General features: G+C 40.1%; 2 protein-coding genes across 3 annotated transcripts in view; both read left to right on the top strand.

Moving 5' to 3' along the window:
- The window catches only part of rock1 (Rho-associated, coiled-coil containing protein kinase 1), a 29,746-nt gene extending 17,867 nt beyond the window's left edge, over positions 1-11,879 (top strand). Inside the window, exons 12-33 of one of the 2 annotated variants that reach the window (XM_063462976.1) lie at positions 15-103; positions 555-603; positions 805-940; positions 2,075-2,166; positions 2,281-2,527; positions 2,761-2,867; positions 2,978-3,128; positions 3,640-3,800; positions 3,900-4,084; positions 4,696-4,765; positions 4,844-4,947; positions 5,122-5,287; positions 5,406-5,499; positions 5,581-5,669; positions 5,777-5,968; positions 6,056-6,221; positions 7,879-7,949; positions 8,044-8,132; positions 8,256-8,334; positions 8,471-8,732; positions 9,258-9,465; positions 10,241-11,879. In XM_063462976.1, coding sequence (XP_063319046.1) covers positions 15-103; positions 555-603; positions 805-940; positions 2,075-2,166; positions 2,281-2,527; positions 2,761-2,867; positions 2,978-3,128; positions 3,640-3,800; positions 3,900-4,084; positions 4,696-4,765; positions 4,844-4,947; positions 5,122-5,287; positions 5,406-5,499; positions 5,581-5,669; positions 5,777-5,968; positions 6,056-6,221; positions 7,879-7,949; positions 8,044-8,132; positions 8,256-8,334; positions 8,471-8,732; positions 9,258-9,465; positions 10,241-10,244 — 2,811 coding nt within the window. In that variant the 3' untranslated portion in view covers positions 10,245-11,879. The other variant, XM_063462975.1, reaches the window with a different exon arrangement.
- Positions 11,880-12,469: 590 nt separating this feature from the next.
- usp14 (ubiquitin specific peptidase 14 (tRNA-guanine transglycosylase)) lies at positions 12,470-21,767 on the top strand. Its single transcript, XM_063462977.1, has 16 exons — positions 12,470-12,613; positions 13,475-13,620; positions 13,891-13,923; positions 14,019-14,123; positions 15,254-15,357; positions 15,469-15,527; positions 15,607-15,737; positions 15,860-15,940; positions 16,037-16,119; positions 16,285-16,399; positions 17,982-18,047; positions 18,154-18,246; positions 18,331-18,459; positions 18,554-18,614; positions 20,719-20,826; positions 20,925-21,767. The coding sequence occupies exons 1-16, from the start codon at positions 12,598-12,600 to the stop codon at positions 21,068-21,070; spliced, it is 1,476 nt and encodes a 491-aa protein (XP_063319047.1). The 5' UTR covers positions 12,470-12,597; the 3' UTR covers positions 21,071-21,767.
- Positions 21,768-21,776: the final 9 nt, after the last annotated feature.

Here is a 21,776-nt window from a genome sequence, read left to right as displayed (position 1 = left end):
ATGTTTCTGTTCAGTTGGAGAACCTGCAAAAACGAATCTACCAGCTAGAGGAGCAGCTGCACAGTGAAATGCAGTTGAAAGATGAGTTGGAGCAGAAATGCAGGTATGGAATAAACCTTTGTCTTACGTTCATAGCCACTTTCCAAAATACAGATTAAGACAAAGCCTTGGCTTGAAGGAAAAGAATGAAGATCTAAATTTCTTAATCCATGATGGGAAAATGAGTCTGCCTGTTAGTCTGACTAAAGACATGTTGCAAAAACGTTGAGCCTGATGAGAACAGAATAGATGAGTTGCAAACTCTAAAAAAAGTTTTGTTTCGTGGGAGGATTCATGATATGTATAAGCAGGAAAAGCTTGAATGACACTTAATAACGACATGGTCCCAAAGTGTCTTCTGTCCCTTGGTGCCTCTGTGATTTTATGAGGAAACTGGAGTTTTCCATGAAACTATTTTCACAAGATTTTACAAACTTCAGCTTCACTGTTTCATCCCTGTGAGAGACATTCAGAGTGTTTATTTATTTATTTATTTTTTCTCTTGTTGCCCCTAGGACATCAAACAACAAGATTGAAAAGATTATGAAAGAGCTGGATGAAGAGGTAAATGCCTTTTTGAAATATTTCTTCCTCGCATTATAAATTCCTGTTATCAGCTTTGCAGTACACTCCTTTGATTTTGTTAATATAGTGTGGTGTTGCTAGCAAGCTATGAAGTTAAATATATTACTGTTTCAGATCAGTGGCTAGATTAGGGCTTGTTCCCCCTCCACATCAAAGCTGCTCTTTTGTTCCTCGCTTTAGGCAAACCTGAGGAAGAGCGCCGAAGCCAGCTTGTCTCTGCTGGAGAAGGACAAGCTTATGCAGCAGCACAGATTCACAGAGTACCAAAGAAAAGCCGACCAGGAGTCAGAGAAGAGACGGAATTTGGAAAACGAAGGTGAACTTCATGAAATGCTGCTGAGGTTATGAGTTAGACTTCTTGCAAAATACACGCACTGGTCACTTTATTAGGTACACCTGTAAAGTGACCACGCACTGGTCACTTTATTAGGTACACATGTTCAACTGCTTGTTAATGCAAATATCGAATCAATCACATGGCAGGAAGTTGGTGCACGAAGGCAGGTAGACATGGTTAAGATGACCTGCTAAAGTTCAAACTGGGCATCAGAATGGGAAACAGAGGGGATATAAGTGACTTTGAAGATAGCTTGGTTGTTGGTGCCAGATGAGCTGGGATGTTTCAGAGAATGGTCCACAAAAGAATGGCAGGAAGTTCACTGTACTCCAATGGCCTCCACAGTCAGTAGGACTCAATCCAATAAATGCAACTTTGGAATCTGATGAATGAGGGATTCTTATTTTGGATGTCCAGGCGACAAATTTGCAGAAACTGTGTGATGCTTTCGTATCAATATGGAGCAAAACTTCACAGGAATGTTTCTAGCACCATGAAGAATGAAAGAAGTTCTAAAGGCAAAGTGGTGTTCAACCCAGTACTAGCAAAGTTGGGGAGAATTTTAATCGTTGAGTAAGATGAAGTATGTACATTTTTATCAGATGAAACCTAATGTGCTGACTGGATTACCTGATAACCTTTTTTTTTTTTTTTACATTTATTTTAATTTATTTTTGAAGAAAAACAAAAAGAAAAGTCATGAAAGTACTTTGTGCTAATACTTTCAGTCTTTTAGCAGTAATTATGAAGAAAGACAAGCCTCCCCCGCCATATCCTCAGACACTCCTAGTCTGATCACTCTGGAAAAAAAAAGAATTACTGAATAATGAATTACTAAAAGGCACCTCAGCCATGTCACAATACATTTATAAACACACCCATAGCTAAACAAGCAGCTGCTATTATGTAGTGGTAAAATCTAATGTTCATATAATAAAGTTAATGATGTGTGTTGGCTCTAGGCTGCTGACATAAAATAATTTATACTGGGGAAACTAAAGATGAACTTTGAGCTAAGCAGCTGAAGGTGTAATCTGCTGTAATTGGAAAGAGGAGCTTAAATGAGGTTGATTGTGTTTTTTTCTTATTCTTTATTTCCTTTTTTCCCCTTAGTGTCAAATTTGAAGGAGCAGTTGGAAGATATGAAGAAAATCAGTCAGAACTCGCAAGCCTCAAATGACAAGATTGCCCAGCTTCAGAATCAGGTATACAGCAGACACATGCGTGCACACTCTGGAAACAGAAGGACAAAACATTAAATGTTTTTTCCCTCCCTTTGTGTTGGATTTTTTTCTTTAATTTTTATTTTGGATTGACAGCTGGAAGAGGCCAACGACTTGCTGCGTGCAGAGTCAGACACGGCGGGGAGGCTAAGGAAGAGCCACACAGAGATGACCAAGTCAATGGCACATTTGGAGAATTTGAACCGTGAGCTGCAGGAGAGGAGCCGGGCAGTAGAAGGAGAGAAGGCGCAGCTGGAGAAGGAGCTCCTGCTTCTACAGAGCACCCTGGACTCTGAACGGAGGAACTACAGTCAGGACTCAGAGGAGATCAGGGAGCTGCAAGGTGACACTGATATATCACTTCAAAAACAAGTGAAATCTGCGATAGCTCAACCAGATTACAGTTTCAATTATTGATAACTGAAAAAGCAAGTGTTACCATACAGTTAAAATACATATTTAAAAGTCCAAAGTAGAATTGAATTGGTGTGAAATAATTACTTTAAAAGGCTTTAAAAAAAGAGGAAAAAACCCAGCTTCACGTCTTAACTGTCTGCCTTTATCTTTCACTCTTAGCGAGATTGTCGGGGTTGCAAGAGGATAACAAAAACTTGAAGCTTAGTCTGTCCAAGATGGAGGCGGAACGCAAACAGGCCCAGGAAAGAAGCAATAATTTGGAGAAGGTATGCATGTCACACTGAGTGGTATTTGTGCATCCAATTTGTAGATGTGTGCAAGTTGTTTGATTTTTTTTTTTGTCGTTGTGTTCTTTTGTTGTTTTTCCTCGCCACAGGAAAAGAACAATTTGGAGATAGACCTGAATTACAAACTGAAGACCTTGCAGCAGCGTCTGGAGCAAGAACAGACGGAGCACAGGGTGACGCGGGCACAGCTCACTGACAAATACGAGTCTATCGAAGAAGCCAAATCAGCTGCCATGTCTGGTATGTCAGTCCTACGTGCGATCATGCCCTGCTTCACTTCTTCTGTTTTTTCCCCCCTCTAATTAAAATGATTAAGATTCTTTTTTTGCTTTGACTGTTCTATTTGTCTCAAATATTATTACCTTTTCTCTCTGCGTCATGGTTATTTTCTACTATCTGATAAGAAGTCACCTCCAGGTTCTGTTTTCGGTGAGAGGAATTCATGGTGCAAAGCAGTGAGCGTGTTAGGACATTGCCTTGTTGCATATTCAGGTTTTTTTTGCAATAGAATGATACAGCAAAAGATTCAAAAAAGAAAAAAGAAAAAAATTAAAATGAGCTTTTCTGTATCAAATGTCTCTATGCAATCTTCGAGCTTTGAACAGACGCCAGTTGAAACATGTTGCTGTCTTTCTGTTCCCTCATTCCTGCATATATTATCTGAAGTGAACTTGAAAAGTTGTTAAATGGTAGTTATCCCCGAAAACCAAACAGCCATTACACTAACTGCTTTTTCAAATATGTTCTCCAGCTGTTCAGCAGAAGATGTCAGAGGAGACGGGAGCAAGGATGAGGGCAGAGAGCCGGGTGGTGGAGGTTGAGAAGCAGTGCTCAATGTTGGAGTTTGACCTTAAGCAGTCTGTGCAGAAAATGGAGCAGCTGATGAAGCAAAAGGAACGGCTGGAGGATGAGGTATCTGAGCGGTCATCACAATGGAGTTTTGTGTGTCGTTTTATTTCTTTCAGCGCCGTGATTCCTAAAATTCTTTCCCGCCCTCTCGTTCTTCTCCAGGTGAAGAATCTGCAGATTCAGGTAGAGCAGGAGTCAAGCAAACGCATCCAGATTCAGAACGACCTGAAGACCCGCATGCAGGAGATGGACCGTCTTAGGTGTTCAGAGAAACAGCTCAAACAAGAGATCAACACATCACTGGAAAGTAAACGCTCACTGGAGTTTCAGCTGGCACAGCTGTCCAAGTAAGTTTCACCTTTTAGTTAGAAAACTCAGTGTTTGTTTTTCTCTTAAAATGTTATCCATGTTGTCTGCTCACTAGTTATAGAGCCTTAAACATTATCAAATATGATGGAGATAAAATTGATAATTGTTGCTATGATGATTAATAGTTTTATATACATGTTTGGAAGTGGGGCATTTGCACCATTGTGTCAGTTAATTTAACCTGGAAACAAACTGGCAGTAGCTGTAGCCAGGAGGGCTTATTTTCTCTTACTGCTGCACTGGCCAGTAATGCTCCTTGGAAGTCAGGGTGTAAATTGCCCTACAATTGCCTCCTATTTTCATAAAAGTGCTGTTATTCCAGCTTAGAGCGTGACTCTCAAAGCTGTTCTGCTACAGTGTTTACACCACAGGATTAGCGTTTACTCTCAGTCCAGCTCCATCTACTTGATTGCTAATCCTCTGGCTAGTTTGCTCTACTGCGTCGGCTGACTAGGCTGAATTAAGATGTCAGGTCTCTTTTTTTTTTCCTAGCTGAAGTGTGTTGGTTGCTGTGTAAAATATTATACATGTTGGATTTACTAAAGAAAAAAATCAAACACCTAACATATTTGTTTTGACGTGCTAACAGACAGTACAGAGGCAACGAGGGACAGATGAGGGAACTTCAGGACCAGCTTGAGGCTGAACAGTATTTTTCTGTAAGTATATGTCACAGTTTCTCTGTCGTGCTCATTTAATGTGAAAAGCTCCAGCTAATCTCGTTTTTTCTCCCTCAGACGCTTTACAAAACTCAGGTCAAAGAACTAAAAGAGGAGATTGAGGAAAGGAACCGGCAGATACAGGAGGCTAATAAGAAGGTGCAGGATTTGTGCAACGAAAGGTAAGAGGCTCGGTTCTCCTCATGCATACTGCAGCCTTCTTATATATCTAAATAACCTTTAACCTTTTGTAAGTATTCCTCATTTCTTTCAGCTTTTGCTGTTTGATGGGGGGAAAATTCAAGTGATGAGGTTTTTTCTTTTTTAAAATCAAACTTCCTTTATCCTGCACACAGGGATTCCTTGTCTGCACAGCTGGATCTGACAGTGACCAAAGCCGAGTCAGAACAGCTTGCTCGGGCGCTTCAGGAGGAGCAGTATTTCGAGCTCAGCCAAGAGAACAAGAAAGCAGTGACGAGGCATAAGCAGGAGATTGGTGAGAAAGAGGCTACTATTGCACGGGTGAGCCTTCAAACACACACTGACAGCATTTTCTTTATCCCCACACTCATATTCATTACTCAGTTTCTAATTCTGTTAACTTAAAGTAGAGAAAATAAACATTCATATTTTTGCACAGCTTGAGGAATCCTATAAAACTCTGACCAAAGATGTGGAGAACCTCAGCAGAGAGAAGACGGAGTTAAGTGAGAAGCTTCGTATTCAGGATGAAGGTACTGTGCTTTTCATGATGCGCACATCTCCGCGTTGTAATTAATGTCGATGTACAAGCTTATTCCCCTTGTCTCTCTCAGAATATGTAGCTCAGAAGGAAGAAATTGAAAAATCAATCAAGGCCAACTACGAGAAGATCCTCTACACAGAGCGCACACTGAAGACTCAGGTAAAAAGAGCCTCTTCCTTTTCGAGAAGTTACTCCATACTGTTCCTGTAAACAAGTGGAGAGATGCGGCCGATGTGTTCAACTGTTCGGTCTTTTCCATCCGTCAGGCGGTGAACAAACTGGCAGAGATCATGAATCGTAAAGACATGAAGCTGGACCAGAAGAAGAAGGGTAGCACAGCTGACCTGCGGAAAAAGGAGAAGGAAAACCGCAAGCTTCAGCTGGAGCTTAATCAGGAGAAGGAAAAGTTTAACCACATGGCCATCAAATACCAGAAGGAGCTGAGCGAGATGCAGGCGGTACGTGAACGTCAAGTTGCGCTGCGGCCCAGTATGATGATCTGTGGACTATTATTTGGTTTTAACCTTTGACCTTCCTACCACCAGCAATTGGCAGAGGAAAGCACGTATCGCAACGAGTTGCAGATGCAGCTGGACAGCAAGGAGAGCGACATCGAGCAGCTTCGGGAGAAACTGAACGACCTGCAGCAGCGCATGGATAGCTCCAGCGTCACCAGCCTGCAGACAGACGAGACGGACAGTAATATCGCAGGTATGTTCCCAGCCCGTCACAGCTGCTGTTGCCTTTATCGATCACAGTGACAGTTAAAAATAAAATAAACCTACACTCGTTAACTTTGATCTGGTGACGAAGTTATGCAGTGTGGGATTTTACTTGGTTGAAAACTTGATTTACTTTGTTTGTGTCAGTTAGCGTAGGTACCACGAGGACTCGATTCCTGAAGTATAACCTTCTGAATATGATTTTTGTTTTGGTTTATTTGACACATTTGACTTTTGACTCTTCTAAAATAAGTCTCCCTTTCAGGTTTTATTCTTTTAAATGTGTTGTTTTTAATTCATGAGCCAAAAGATCTGAATCTGTATTTAGAGCATCATGTGAATGATTTTTTTTCCAAACAGTTTAAGTTTGGTACAGTAAGGTGTTAGAAGGCAGGGAAGCAGCTGTACTGACTCACTTAATTCTCGTTTTAATGCATCATCTTCTTAAATGAGATCTAACATGTGTATGAATATATGTTGTGCTGGCTGTTTTCATGTTTTTTGGTAGCTGTGGTTAAATCAATCTCTTCTTTATTTCCCTCATGCCCAGTTGGTTCTCCTTGCTCTTCTTATCTTTGTAACTTCCATTCCTTTTCCTCTGTGAGTAACTCGGTGAATCAGCCCCTTTTTGCCCGGCCTGCGTTGCAGCTGTTGTATGTGTGTGTACTGTAGTTTTGTTTTGTTTTTTTCCCCTCCACCCAATTTCTCAAGTATTCTTTTGCCAGAGGTGTGACAGCCATATCTGCTGAGAGAATTCATCAGCACTTTTGAAAGAAGCCTGACAGAGTGTGGGGAGTGAATGAGCTCTAGAGGAGAAAAAAAAATGTAATGACTAACAGTGACGGGATATTAAGAGAGAGCGCTGGCAGTGAATTTGCTTAATGTCACGAGGCCGGCCTGAGCAGTGAAGCAACCAAATTAGAACAAAGTTTACTGACACAACACCCGGTGTGAGGTCTGCCGCGTCACTCTCAGCACCTTTTAAATGTCTTCAAACACTGGAACAAACGTGTTCTTCAAACACGCAACACCCTTGTGTCTGTGTCGGCATGCTCACCACAAATCGCTGCTCGTTTGGACACGAAGACCTCCCTCACGACCTCACATGTAGTAGACAAATCCCACTTTTTTGTGTTTTTTTTTTTTTTTTTTTTTCCCCCACTGAACCCGTTTAGATTGTGTTGTTTCAGCTGCATGCACTTGCATTTATGATTTAATTTTTGAATAAAGATAACACACATTTGTTTCTGTGAAAGGAGCGAGTGATCAAGCTAATTGAATTCCAGCTGCACAAATACTACATCAGGATTTTTAACATACTTTTGCAGTCTTACATGCTCTCTTAGCATGCTATAAGAAGGACTTACTCACTAATATTCTCTTCTTGCATGGGTGTGTGAAGTTGCAGCCTGGGATAGCTACAGTCTTCTCTTGTCACCTACTCTAGTGCACTTAACCTTAACGCTGGCAAACTCCCGAGGAGTTCACCAGCGTTTTATTTATTTATTCATTTATTTATTGACTTGTTCTTTATTTTTCTCCCCAGTTGAGTTTGGACCTGATTTGCTGCATGACCTTCATCTAGTGTCTCTAAATACTTGCGCAGAATTTTTCTTTTCATGTTTTTCTTCTTTGCTGCTTTTCAGAGTCCAGATTGGAGGGTTGGCTGTCTATTCCTAATCGTGCTAACATCAAAAGATACGGATGGAAGAAGCAGGTGTGTGTTGCACGGTTCCTTTGCTCGCTCACATTTTTCGTTATGCAGAAAGAGGTTTCACCAACCCTCTCATTTGTCTCTGCAACATTTGCAGTATGTGGTGGTGAGTAGTAAGAAGATTCTGTTCTACAATGACGAGCAGGATAAGGAGCAGTCCAACCCCTCGATGGTACTGGATATCGAGTAAGTGTTTTTCTTTGTGGCATCTTCTCCTTGCTAGCTCGGTCTTCTTGAAAAATGTAGAGAAGAAAACAAAAAAGTAACAAAGGTTGATGGATTTCTCCTCTTTTTTACCTTCTTGTGTAGCAAACTGTTTCATGTGAGGCCAGTCACGCAAGGAGATGTGTACCGAGCTGAGACTGAGGAGATTCCAAGGATTTTCCAGGTAGGCTTTTTTGTTGTTGTTGTTGTTGTTTTTTAATGTGCAGTTTTATTTTTATGTTCACATTTCCATGCAGTCATGAATAGAGTTTGCTCAGCCACAGAAATCAGGCCCTGTCTATCTCTCTCTAACTATTCAGATTTTGTATGCTAATGAGGGAGAGTGCAGGAAGGAGGCGGATCTAGAGACAGTCCCTCAGGGCGACAAGACCAACTGTCTCCCACACAAAGGCCACGAGTTCATCCCCACGTTATATCACTTCCCTTCAAACTGCGAGGCCTGTGCCAAGCCTCTGTGGCACGTCTTCAAGCCGCCTCCGGCCCTGGAGTGTCGCCGCTGCCACGTGAAGTGCCACAAGGACCACCTCGACAAAAAGGAGGATGTTATTGCTCCTTGCAAAGGTAAAACACAAATTCTTATCTCTGCAGGCTAAGCTGGTATCACGAGCATTTTAAGACAATAAACAGTCCGTATCTATAAATCCTTGAAGGTGTTTTCTAGTTTATGTACAGGCTCTAAGTTGGAATTCACTGACGAAGCATTTTGGGATACTCAAAGTAAACAGGACAAATTGGTTATTGTTGCAGCTAAACTCAGAGGTTTCCAAGGGAGTTCTTGTTTAAAAGAAATAAAGTTGTTTAATTTCAGTATCAGTCATATAAACATTGTTTATATCCTTGAGGCCTTTTTGGTGAAAGAAAGTATTTTAAATCCTGCGTTGTTTACATCCTTGTTTCGTCCTCCCTTGGCAAATTTCAGCTTACGTTGGCACATCACTGCCACTTGTTCATCAGTGAAATAGTGTGAAACCACTGGCACGATCAGATTTTGTACCACACATCTGCTAATGTGTAAACAAAGTCATTTGGAGGACTTGGATCGTTCAAGGTCATGTTTTTAAGGCTTGATTGTGTCATCCCGTTCAGTAAACTACGACGTGACCTCTGCCCGGGACATGCTGCTGCTGGCTCTGACCCAAGACGAGCAGAAGAAATGGATCGGCCACCTCGGAAAGAAGATTCCCAAGACCCCGCCGTCGACATTCACAAGAGCCTCGCCGCGGTCCATGTCCACTCGCTCTGGACCCAACCAATCCTTCCGCAAGAACCCTAAAAGCAATACGGGAAAGCTGAGGTAACTTGATAACTTTGAAATAAAACCCATCTCGTCAGACCTTATTTGTATTTATTTATTAACTCAGATTGCGTTTACATATTTTCACTAATGGTGAAATAACTTTAGATAACTACGATAAAACGTGAGTATTTTTTCTCTTCAGGCAGTCAGTCAGTCAGGGTGTGCTGCAATCAGTTGCCTTTTTTTTTTCTCTCTCTCTCTCTCCTCAAACCCATCTTGTGGGCTGAGATGTGGTCAAGTCAGTCATGTGACCTGCTGTTTGTCTCCTGTGTTGTAGCAGAGCGCAGTCCACCCTCCAAGCAGCAGACACAACATCGAGCACTTGTTGACAGGAACTTCTTCATAAAGTTTTTTTTTTTGTGTGTGTGTGTGTGTGTGTGTGTGCGTTTTTAAAAAACATACTTTTTTCTATGACTTTAAACTTGTCTATTTATTAATTGTGTTATTGGGTGTTTCAAACTCAAGAGACACTTCCTGGTTGCTTGGTTGACTCTTGGGCTCTGTGCAGTTGACACTTGGGATTTTCTAATTGGCACTAATGTGTTGTTGGGGTCAGTTACTAACTTCATATTCTTACATGGCAACTCTCATTAGACTGGTCAATATTCAGGATTTTTACATTACTGATCAAACATGATGAAAAGGTGTTATAGTGTCTGTAAGCCAGCTTTTCTGTTTCTGTTGTTAGACTGGGTTACTAACCAAGGTTTTTTTTATTTTATTTTGAAAAGGCCTTTCTTTTACTGGACACCTGTCTCTGTTCTTCTTTCAGCTAACCATCTGAACCGTTGGGATTTTTCTCTGGACTCTAAACTTTCCCTTCCTTCCTCATCCTCAAAAATGGAAAGAAACTGTATTGCATAGATAATTCATTAAAAAACAAAAAAACAAAACTAAAAAAAATATGTATATTGACAAATAACCAACGCTGGAGAAATTGCAACACACTTCAGACACAAGGCATCGTGGACATTAAAAAAGCCTGATACAAGGGGAGGGAGTCACTTGACCAACTCAGCAAACTTGCAGCTCTACGTTTTCACCAGAAGATGGCGCACACGTCTTGATCTAAAGATGGACAACAGAGGGAGAGAGGGACTCCTGTTATGTAGACATCCTGTGCTTCATATCATGTGAGAGTTGGAAAGGAAACTGGAAGGTAAAAGGGGGTTTTGCTGGGACTGCTGCATGTATGTGTTCAGTTTAAGGTACTGTCATACAGGGATTGCAGATCTGCGGCGAAAGGTTGTGTCTCAGGGGCGGAAAATTGATATCTATTTAGTAATTTCTTTCCCCCACCTGTCGGATAACGTGGGCTTTAATGCAAGTATGCTTTTGTTTTGTTTTGGTTTTGTTGTTGTTGTTGTTTTTTTTAAATGACTGATGCCTTCATCTAACGTCTCTGGCCTTTTTGCCTTTATTCTTATCACTCTGCAAGTCAGTTATATCAGGTTTGGGACAACGTATTGGGACATGAGTATTAGATGTTTTGAGTATTGAGTGAGGAGCATGCAAGATCATCATTTAAATCTATGCATTGTTTTTATTATAATTATTTTTATTGCTCCAAGCCATAAGGAAAATTCCATTGTAATGGCATATAGGAGTCCTAAAACCTTTTTTGTTTATTTGGTACATTGTCTGTAATATTTTCTTTGTGTATTCCGTGTATTTTTTCTTTGTAATGTATTGCCTTACATTGATTCATAGATAAGTGGTTCAAAAGGAAAACATTAAGTTAACAAATGTAAAACTGCACTGTTTGACTTGACTGTAAATTATTTGTAGAAGACTAAACAGGTGTAGCATTTGGCCCACCTAGTGCCTTACCGGTTGGATATTGATTTTACTGCCATATGTTTTTCTTTGCTTTTTTTTTTTGCTTTTTTTTTTTGTTGAAACAAGACAAATCTGAATTCTTCCATCATTTATTTTTTAAGAATTTGCCACACATGTGGTTTTATCAGAACTTGCTTTGTCTGGTTTGAATATATATAAAAAAAATTATATATATATATATATATATATATAAATATATTAGATTACCTCTTTATGAACACATAGCAATAGAGTTTGTGTAAAAACAAAGTCCCCGTTCTTGGTTCATATCATAAATTTGAGGAGGATGTATCTAAAAACAAGCCCGTGTCAATGATTGTCCTCGATTGCAAGTCATTTTCTCTAACATGGTAATGTCCCGCTAATGCAAACACCCCCGCAGTGTATAATATGAGAGAGACATAAGGATTATGGAATACCTCCACAGTCTTTTTATGTGTAACGTTTTGTTCAGTTAAAAAAAAAAAAAGCACTGGAACTATGATCTACTCGTGTCTTGGATAATTTGCATGGTTAAATTGCATTGGAATCCGCACTGATGGATATGTGAATAAACATATCTCTGTCATTCATTGTATGGTAGTTTTCACTTTAGATGTCATTTATGTTTTTGTATCAGGCCAGCTGGGACAGATTCTAGGACCCCCAAGCACATCTTTAAATGCTAATTTAACTCTGCTAATCTTGACACCTTTATTCTCACCAGGTTTATTTTTGGGCATTTTTCACTTTTATTTTGAACACGACATCAGAGCACACATGCAGGAAATGTCCTAGTGTGGAGTCAAACCCAGACCTTTGCACAAGGGTTCACCATATTGGTCTTCTGCTTAATCACTAAACTATATCGGCACAATTAATTGTAGTTTTGTGCTTTTATATTCTAAAAAAAATACTTCGTGTTTTTTAATCAAATGGAGTGGAAGGAACAAAGGGGCTCCATCCCCAAAGTTGGTCTATTTATGGTGTCACAGTGAGAGCAGTGCACTCTTTGCTGTGAGATAACTATCATTCACTCACACTTGGAAATCCGTGTAGTTACAGCCCTGACTTATAAGTACTGTAATTAATGAAGTCTGAATGATCTGGGTGTGTGTGTATCTCGGATGTTGCTGCAGGCCAGCAGGACGACTAGCAGATGTCAGAGCGCATCGATAAGTTCCCAGCGTGTTGTTGCAGCGTCATTCTGTTTGAATGAAGTTCAGTCCGAGAACTAGCAACTCTTCATACGCGCCCCAGTGGACCGAAACAGGAAAAATAGCGAGTTGAGGATATTAAAGGTTTCTAAATATGCCGGTGTTTACAGGTAAAGTACTTTTAATACAGCATGATCATCACCAAAAAGAAAATACTTTAAAAACGGGAACCCTTACACGTGTTTTTAGTGCGGCAACATAAATTACATTAGCATGTTAGCTTAGCTGTGTGTAGCATGATTTGCATTTAGCCTACAACCGTTAGCATGCTATCTTGACAGCATCTAATTGTTAGACTAGTGGTAGAGTTATTTCAGAAGACACTTCTTTGAAACAGGGAAGCGCACAGAATTGTTACACCACTGTATCCGGCTTGCTGTTTGTTAACGTTATTTACTGAGTACGTGAAAAAGCTGTCCAAGCTAACTGAGCTACTGCTGCTGTCAGCTAGCTTAGTTACCCAGTTAGCAGGTAATAAGTAAGGTGAGTTAACTAATTATGTAAAGCTACTGATTTTCACCGCAATGTCACCACTTTAATTGTGGTTTTACTCGCTGAAGACATTTCCCTATAAATTTTTTTTTAGCAGAATTGGGAGCACTTGTGCCTTTTACTATAAAGGATAGCATTGCTAACAAAGCTAGCTAAATCATAGTGTACAGTTATACGTCTTTACTCCAACTGCGTCTTGTTGAAGACATGCGATCACTCAGTTTGTTTTCTTTGTCAGTGATCTTATACTGATTTCTATAATCGCTAATGAGCGCCTTTATTACGGTTCATAGACATTCAGACTGCTGCATATTTGTTGGCTCCCACTTTGTGTTTATTCACCGACAGTCAGCTTGACTGCCCGGGTGCCTTATTCCTTGGAGCACTACCCTGATGCTAAGGAGGTGCTGTGTCATGTCACGGTTTCCCAAACCAGGAAAGGCTAATATGTTGACGCTGAGTGCTTCTGTTTCTTTCAGTAAATGTGAAATGGGGCAAAGAGAAGTTTGATGCAGTAGAGCTCAACACTGAGGAACCACCCATGGTGTTCAAGGCGCAGCTCTTTGCCCTGACAGGAGTTCAGCCAGACAGACAGAAGGTCATGGTGAAGGGAGGCACTCTCAAGGTACTAATATAAACATCCAAAATCTAGAACAGGAGATCCTCAGAGAACCACATCAGCGCACATAGTTCCTTTAATTTAAACATGCTTAGTTTCGGTTCAGTTTCAAGGTTGTGCTATGGCTCTTACAAAAATGAAAGGGACTTTTTGATTAATTATAGGATTGGTTTTGTCTTTTCATTTGTTTTGAAACAAATAAGGTAAAGTTAAAGGTAAGATGAGTAAACCTTATCCATTTTAAGGTTGCTAATCAATGTTTTATCTGAATTCTAGGATGACGAGTGGGGAAATATTAAGCTGAAAAATGTGAGTACCGCATATACCAAGTGGTTCTTTACGGGAGCTTCACCACAAAATTGTCACATAAATTACTGAAATGAATATTTCTCTGCTTTTTGAAGGGAATGACCCTGCTGATGATGGGCTCAGCAGATGCCCTACCCGAGGAGCCTGCAGTCCGACCCATGTTTGTAGAGGACATGACTGAGGAGCAGCTGGCCTCAGCGGTGAGTAATCCTGAAAATTACCACTGTGGGGTGAACAAATATAACAATTACAGCTTTTAGTGTGGATGTGATTGATTGAATTGGGCTTTCATGTACTGAGTATAAAGTATAAAATGGTAAACTAAATGTGCAGAATCATTTAGTTGCTAAAAACTTTTTTTGTGTGTGGCTCAGCGAGACATTTGCAAGCTAGGTGTTTTGGTGTAGTAATGAATTTATAATTTATTTACTGAAGAGAAAATATGCAGCAGACTCAAAATACAGTATGAATTACAAACTTCCACATGATAAATACTGGATAAATGTCTTTAAAATGGAAATGGGCAAACAAAAGACCCGCTTTCTCATTATCAGTTTGTTCATCTGTGGATCCTCTCCTGAGGACACGGTCCCTCTCGTCAGGGATGTGAGCAGAATTGGGGAGGAAGAGACATGAGGAGAGAGAAGTTGGTGGAAGAAACAGCCATTTAAAAAAAAAAAGAGAGAGAGAGATGCATCCTCTGGAGCCCCATTTTTTTTAAGGAGATTTTATTCAAATCTCATGTTTGGCATAACTGCATCATAATTTTTTTTTCTCATAGCCCGAGTGCAACTGTATTTTACACTTTCAGATGTAGCAGTGTTCTTTAATATTTGTTTATGTTTAGGGCTGCTTTGAATTATATTTACTTATTTATTTAGTACTTCCAAAAAAGGATACACTTGTGCGTCTTTTATTAAAGCTCCTCCAGCAACATGAAGTACTGAGATTGATGTCTGGGTCACAGGCAGGAGGGAAGAACAAATTAAAGAAATGAGCAAAGCCTCTTTAGTGGTTCATAGAGTTTGTGGGGTTTGACGTGTGAACTCATTACCGTTTCTGAAATTGGACGCGCCAAAAGAATTGTAAGGACAGAGTTCGACAAACTTGAGCTTTTAAAAAAAAGACAGTTTATGTATCTAGAACAGATCAGATGACCATACTTGATAAAGAATGGTCATCTGAGGACTCAATGTGATGTGTTGATTCTGTATTGTCCCTTCTGCACAGTCCCAGATCTACGATGAAACTAAATTTATGTATCCCTTACCTACACGTAGTGTTATACCTTGAGATGAACCTATGCCACTGTGAATGTTGTCATTGTCAGATGGAACTGCCTTGTGGACTGACGAACTTGGGCAACACCTGCTACATGAACGCCACAGTGCAGTGTCTTCGCTCTGTGCCAGAGCTCAAAACTGCACTCAGGAGGTCATTTTTACTGCTATTACTGTTTGTCGGTGACGTGTTCAGACGATTACGAATAATTTCACCACCACTGGTTTTTATTGCCGTTCACATCACATCACTCTCCCTCTACAGGTATTCAGGTGCTCTGCGATCTTCAGGGGCAAATGCACCGTCTCAGTACATCACAGCAGGTGTGAAGCATGCCAAAAAATAGACATATTAATGTCGTGAATTTACTGATACAAATAAAATGGTTTCTTTGTTTTTTAGCCCTTCGTGATTTATATGAGACTATGGATAAAACCTCGTCCAGCCTCCCTCCCATTATTTTGCTGCAGTTCCTCCATATGGCCTTTCCACAGTTTGCTGAGAAGGGGGATCAGGGGCAGTACCTCCAGCAGGTGAAAAACTCTTAATTACAGTTCTGCGTCGTTAAATTTGATTAGCCATGCTACGTGTCTTTAACTCAGTCTCATAATGGCAGCAAATTCATGACATTTATTGTGCTTTGTTGTTTATTCAGGATGCCAATGAATGTTGGCTGCAGATGATGAGAGTGCTTCAGCAAAAGCTGGAGCCACTAGAACCAGAGACTACCATGGAGGTAATGCTTAAAAAACCCACCAAATCTGTTATTTTGTAATCTAATTATGGCTGTCTCATAAATTCATGAGAAAATTTTGTTATTTTTAATCTTCAGACTGAATCTGAGGGTGGAGCTGCCTCTGCCTCTGCAAAGAAGAACTTCATCGACCAGTATTTTGGTGTAGAATTTGAAACGAGGTATCCTTCTGATGTCTTTGTCAATCAAATCTTTGTGCACTTTAATACTTGATATATAGTTTCACTTTAAAAGACTGCACTGTTCTTTCATAGTTGTTGGTAATGAGATAAAATCCAGAGGTGAAACATTCATGAGCCAGGCTTCTTCTTAACTCTACTATTCAGCATGAAATGCACAGAGTCTGAGGAAGAGGAACCAATCAAGGGCAAGGAAAGCCAGCTCCAGCTCAGTTGCTTCATCAACCAAGAAGTGAAATACCTGGCAACAGGACTAAGGCTGGTATGTATCATGAAAAGTCTGAGGTCTGTGTGCAAAGCATAGATGGTATGAAAGATGCATATAGCCACCGTGAGATCACACAGTGGTTTTGGACTGGACATTTTTAACCTTTAACATTTGTGTTTTGACTATTATGGTTACAGTTAGGAGCTAACGCTAAGCTTGATTCATTCACAAACTGTATGAGTGCAATACACAGGCACATATCAGCTAATTGGGCCTACATAACAAGCCAATAAGACAGATTGAACCCGCAAAGGAAATTACTGTGTTACAACAGCGTGAAAACAATAAACACAATACGATAAAAGCAATGTTGTAAAAGTATTAAAAAGTAGTACCACAAGCTGACAGTGAAGGGCTTATAATGTGAGGTAGTGCAAAATATTTATATACAAAATTGATTTAACAAAACAAAAACATGAAGTTAAAGAAAAATAAGACCAACTGCAGATGTCATTAATAAATATGTAAACATAAGAAACTGCAGCAGGAAACTATAGTATAGAAATCTGAGTTGAAAAATGTGATTTCTTGCATGCTGACATGTGTGTTTACCTGCCCAGAACAGGAATTGTTATACAGTCTTATAGAGAATAGTAGGAATGATTTCCTGAAGTGGTCTTTATGGTAGCGGGGTTGAATCAGTCCAAATGAGAATGAGCTCTGCTGCCTCTGTAGTGGGGAGCTGGTATGGCGGGTTGTCCATGGTGGACAGCAGTTTGTCATTGACCTCCCGTCCCTCACTGACTCAGACACCTGCACATTCTGACCAGCAATGGTTCGAGCCTTGTGAATTAGTTGTTGATCACGGGGGCATCTCTGGCACTGATGCTGTCCCCCAGCAAAGTACACAACAGCAAAGTAAATGACACTCACTACCACAGGATGGTAGATCTCCAGCATTTTGCTACACATATTAAAGAACCTGAGTTTCCTCAGAAAGTAGCGTCTGCTCACCCCCTTTCGCACAGCATCACTTTTGGTCCTTAAGTCTAGTCTGCCATTCAAGTGAACACCCTAGTGCCTGTAGTGGTCCACTGTTTCAGCCCCCTCACACATGCTGGTAATGGGCTTAGTCACAGTTCTTTTTTTCACATTGGAAATCAATTTTTGTCTTGCTGATGTCCACAAAGAGGTGATATCTACCAAACCACTCCATAAAACTCCTCAACAGCTCCCTTTACTCCCACTCCTGGCCACCCTTAATACACCCAACCCCTGCAGTGTCATTAGAGGACGTCTGCAGGGGGCATGACTCACAGTTATGCTTCTAGCAGATGCTGATCCACTCCAGCTGTTTGGGCCAGGACACCTGTCAATCAGCATGGGTTACAACATGGATGAGTTGGTCCAATTGTACTTCATCAGAAGGAAAAACCGCACAAACTTGGAAGATTTGGCAGGATTTGTGCAAAATGAAATGGCTTGCAGTGGACAGGTGCAAGGATACTGGTGGTTACACGCTCGTGTAGTAAAGAGGATATATGTTCTATCACAAGACATGATAAGACAGCTGATCAAGTTGGTTATTTTTTTTGTTTTGTTTTTTTAAATTCTAATAATTTTTCTGCCCCAACAGAGACTGCAAGAAGAAATCACAAAAATGTCTCCGACCCTGAACAGAAATGCGCTGTATATAAAATCCGTAAGTCCTCTTTTCGCTGTTATATTCCTTTTTGTCATTTGAAACTGCCAGCTGTATGTACGAACTCGAGTATGACATTTATTTCGGTTTTCTTTCCTCCTGTTAGTCAAAACTTAGCCGCCTGCCTGCTTACTTGACTGTTCAGATGGTCAGGTTTTTCTACAAAGAGAAGGAGTCTGTCAATGCAAAAGTTCTAAAGGTTTGTCTTCAGCTGCAGTTCTTTCTAACAGTGCTCACAGTAGCTGAGGATCTAAAGTCTTAAAATTTGTGTATATTTTTTTAGGATGTCAAGTTCCCGCTCATGTTGGATGTTTATGAGCTGTGCACTGCGGAGCTGCAGGAAAAGATGTTACCAATCAGGTCAAAGTTTAAGGAGGTCGAGGACAAGAAGCTAGAGAAACAGCAGCAAAAGGTAAAGCAGATCAGCTCGCCATGACATTAACACATATTTAGGAGTAGATGAACTCCTATTTAAAGCATAAACTCTATTTGATTTTCTTTTCTAGTTGATGAAGAAGGCAGAAGCAGCAAAAGAAGTGAAATATGAGCCTTTCTCATTCCCAGAGGGTATGTACCTATGACAGTATTGCAGGAAACGTTGTTACATGAGTAGAAAAAAATACATTTACAATATAAGTTAAAGAAATCAGGTGTTTGAAGTAGATGAAAAAAATGTAAATGCGTTACAAATTCACCTGCCTTACCAGACAAAGTCTCGAGTCATCACCCGTTTCCAAGGAGCCAGGCCGAGCATTAGTTCTCCAGGCTTTCTGAAGGTCTTTTATCTTGGGACATTGGCTGCTTTTTCACTCAATTTACACATGGAAAGAAGGACATTCAGTACAGGACTTTTACTTTTATTTATTTTACTTTTTTTGTAAGACTGACTTATGAATCATTTGAGCATAAAAAAGGTGCCTAACTCATGTGATGAACTACTATTGTCTACACATAACAGACAACTAAGCAAAGTTCAATTGAATCTACAAAAAATGCCAAAGATAGATTTTGACAGGTATAAAATAGTATTTTTGCACCAACAGGTTGTCCTTTAAAAAAAATAAAAAATTAGGAAACTGGACAAATGGATGACAAACATGGCAAGCTTCAAAACACGATCTATCGTCTGGAAAGGGTCTGTTAGCTTTTTCACTATGGCGGTGAAAAATACAGTGCAACACTATCAGTAGGGCTGGGTATCGTCACTGATTCCTATAACTGACTCGATCTGATTCACAGGGCCCCAACTGGATTTGATCTCCTCTTCGATTCGATTCAATTTTGACTCAGACAGAAATATTATAATAATGATCATTAATCAGTACATATCTATATTTTTATATCTCTATAGGCTATAAATAGAAAGCTGACACTTCTGAGACTTCATCAGAGATGTGAGAATCAGGCAGATGCCTTTGTGTCAAAGTAACTGAGGATAAAACGCAAAAAAAACATGAAGAAAATTTTCCTGGCCTGGCTTTTATAGCAGATAACCTTAAAATATTCTGCAGTAGATCAAAAACCGAAGAAAACCATGAATCAACACAGGAACATTACCTGATGCTGCTGAAGTGAAGCAGAGCAAAGTTACAGAGGTTTTATTAGAGACACTGCTAAGCATTTTGCAATTTGGCAAAATTTGTAAAAGTTTACAAGTCATGTATTGAACAGCAGAAATTAGGCTCTCTTGTCAGAGGTCCTTTTTTTTTTCTTTTTTTTCTAAAGGCAAAAAACAGCAGGCGAAAATACTGTACACAATGGTGAACTGGTATATAATAAGCAAGCAAATAATGCAGAAAACGGATTGTTTTTATGGTAAACTGGTCTTGAAGTACACTGAGAGAAAGAACTGTACAGGAAGTGTGGCTTTTTTTTTTTTTTTTAATTTATTTTTATTGTGGTGGAAGCAAAACAGCAAAAGTAAGAGGGAATTCATGACGGTGTTTTCTAAACGTGAAGTGTAGTTTTGATCTTCTTTTGCTGCTGGTTCAGTGAATTTTGGTCTGAGAGCGACGAAACCTGCAGCTTCAGAATCTGTGAGACATCGGCTTTCAACACCCGGGATGTCGGCATACGTGCCATCGGGGTGGATCTGTGCTCTGTGTTTACATCTTTTTGCGGAAACCCTTTACCTGCTCTATAATCGTTGGCTGTTTTAGCTGTTTGGTGGTTGTTGAAATGGTTTCGTGAGCTTTAACCTGAGATTCTGGCTTTTCTGGCAAAATACATTTATTTTTAAAAATGGATTTCATGAATCGATATTTCATTATTCAAACTAAAATCAATTTGAATCAGGGAAATCAATTAGTTTTAAACCCAGACGTGTAAATGTCCTTCAAGAAACCTGGAAAACTATCCCTAAAGACTCTTTAAAGAAATTACAATAGAGTTCCCAAAGACAGTTCAGGCTGTCCAAGAATAAAGGTGGTCATACCAAATATTTCAAGCTTGTTTGAATGGTACAAACTCTGTTTTTCCACGTTTAAATAAATTGCTGGACCTGTCTTTCATTTTCCTGTCAAAACAAACGAGGTTATGTTTTTTTGTCATGAAATATTTGGAGTGAAATTTGAGTATGCTTTTTTTTTTTTTTTCTCTTTTCTCTCTATGTGGATATTTTTCTTTCGATCACGAGTCAGAATTAAAGGTACGGCATGTTTTCTTCTTGTAGACCTTGGTTCCAACAACAGTGGCTACTACGACCTGCAGGCTGTGCTGACGCACCAAGGCCGCTCAAGCTCCTCAGGCCACTATGTGGGATGGGTCAAAAGGAAAGAAGGTAATCGCATTTGTGTGACAGTAATCGGCACGCACCTGACATCGATCAGTCCCAATTTATACTGTGCAAGCGCTTCATGTGTCGTGTCGTTCTGACAGATGAGTGGGTCAAGTTTGACGATGACAAGGTGAGTGTGGTGTCTCCAGAGGATATCCTGCGACTGTCAGGTGGTGGAGACTGGCATATAGCGTATGTTCTACTGTACGGCCCCCGGCGGCTGGACATACTTGAAGAGGAACAATAGCTGTGGCAGACTTCTCAGAAGACAAAGACAACATCCAATATACACACAAATTGCCATTTCAAAGCACTGTCTGCATAGATGTGCAATAAAACTGGTGTCTTTAAAGATTTGAATACCTTAATTTTTTTGTTTTCTTTTGTAACCAACACAGATGCTTGTAAACAAATTCTGTCAAATGGTGTTAAATATTCAACCACAGTGGGCTTTGAAAATGGAGAGATGATGAGAGGCAATCTCTGGACTGGATCCTCAAGAGGTTTTTGAGTCTAGCGCTGCAGTTTCATTAAATGTTTTATACACATTGTATATTTTTTAAAGCCTTTGATAAGGTGCTCATATCATTAAAGCAAAATGTTTCTCTCTAGTCATTTAATCTTGTACAGAAATGCCTAGCCAAGCTGTTGTCGTCGACATTCTGGCTTGTATCGTCTCTGACGTATTACAAAACACTGTAAAGACTTGCCCTTGTTCACCTGTTGGCCCCCTCGGGGTAATTTGGGTTCAATCTCAGGTCTTTTAAGTGCTTGGCTCACATCATCTCCTGTAATTGTTCTGAAATGTATTGACAGATGAGGTTCTTTCTGCCAAATCTTCACTAATGCTCTTTTCAGGGAAGTGTGTGGGGAAACGGTTCAGAACATGTTGCCCTTGTGGTGAACTGTGTGCGGTTTAATAAAGGCTTGAGATTCAACCGTGATGGTTTGCT

This window comes from Pelmatolapia mariae, linkage group LG18 (assembly GCF_036321145.2).
Source record: "Pelmatolapia mariae isolate MD_Pm_ZW linkage group LG18, Pm_UMD_F_2, whole genome shotgun sequence".
Lineage (NCBI taxonomy): Eukaryota > Metazoa > Chordata > Actinopteri > Cichliformes > Cichlidae > Pelmatolapia > Pelmatolapia mariae.
This window is presented reverse-complemented; position numbering and strand designations above follow the sequence as displayed.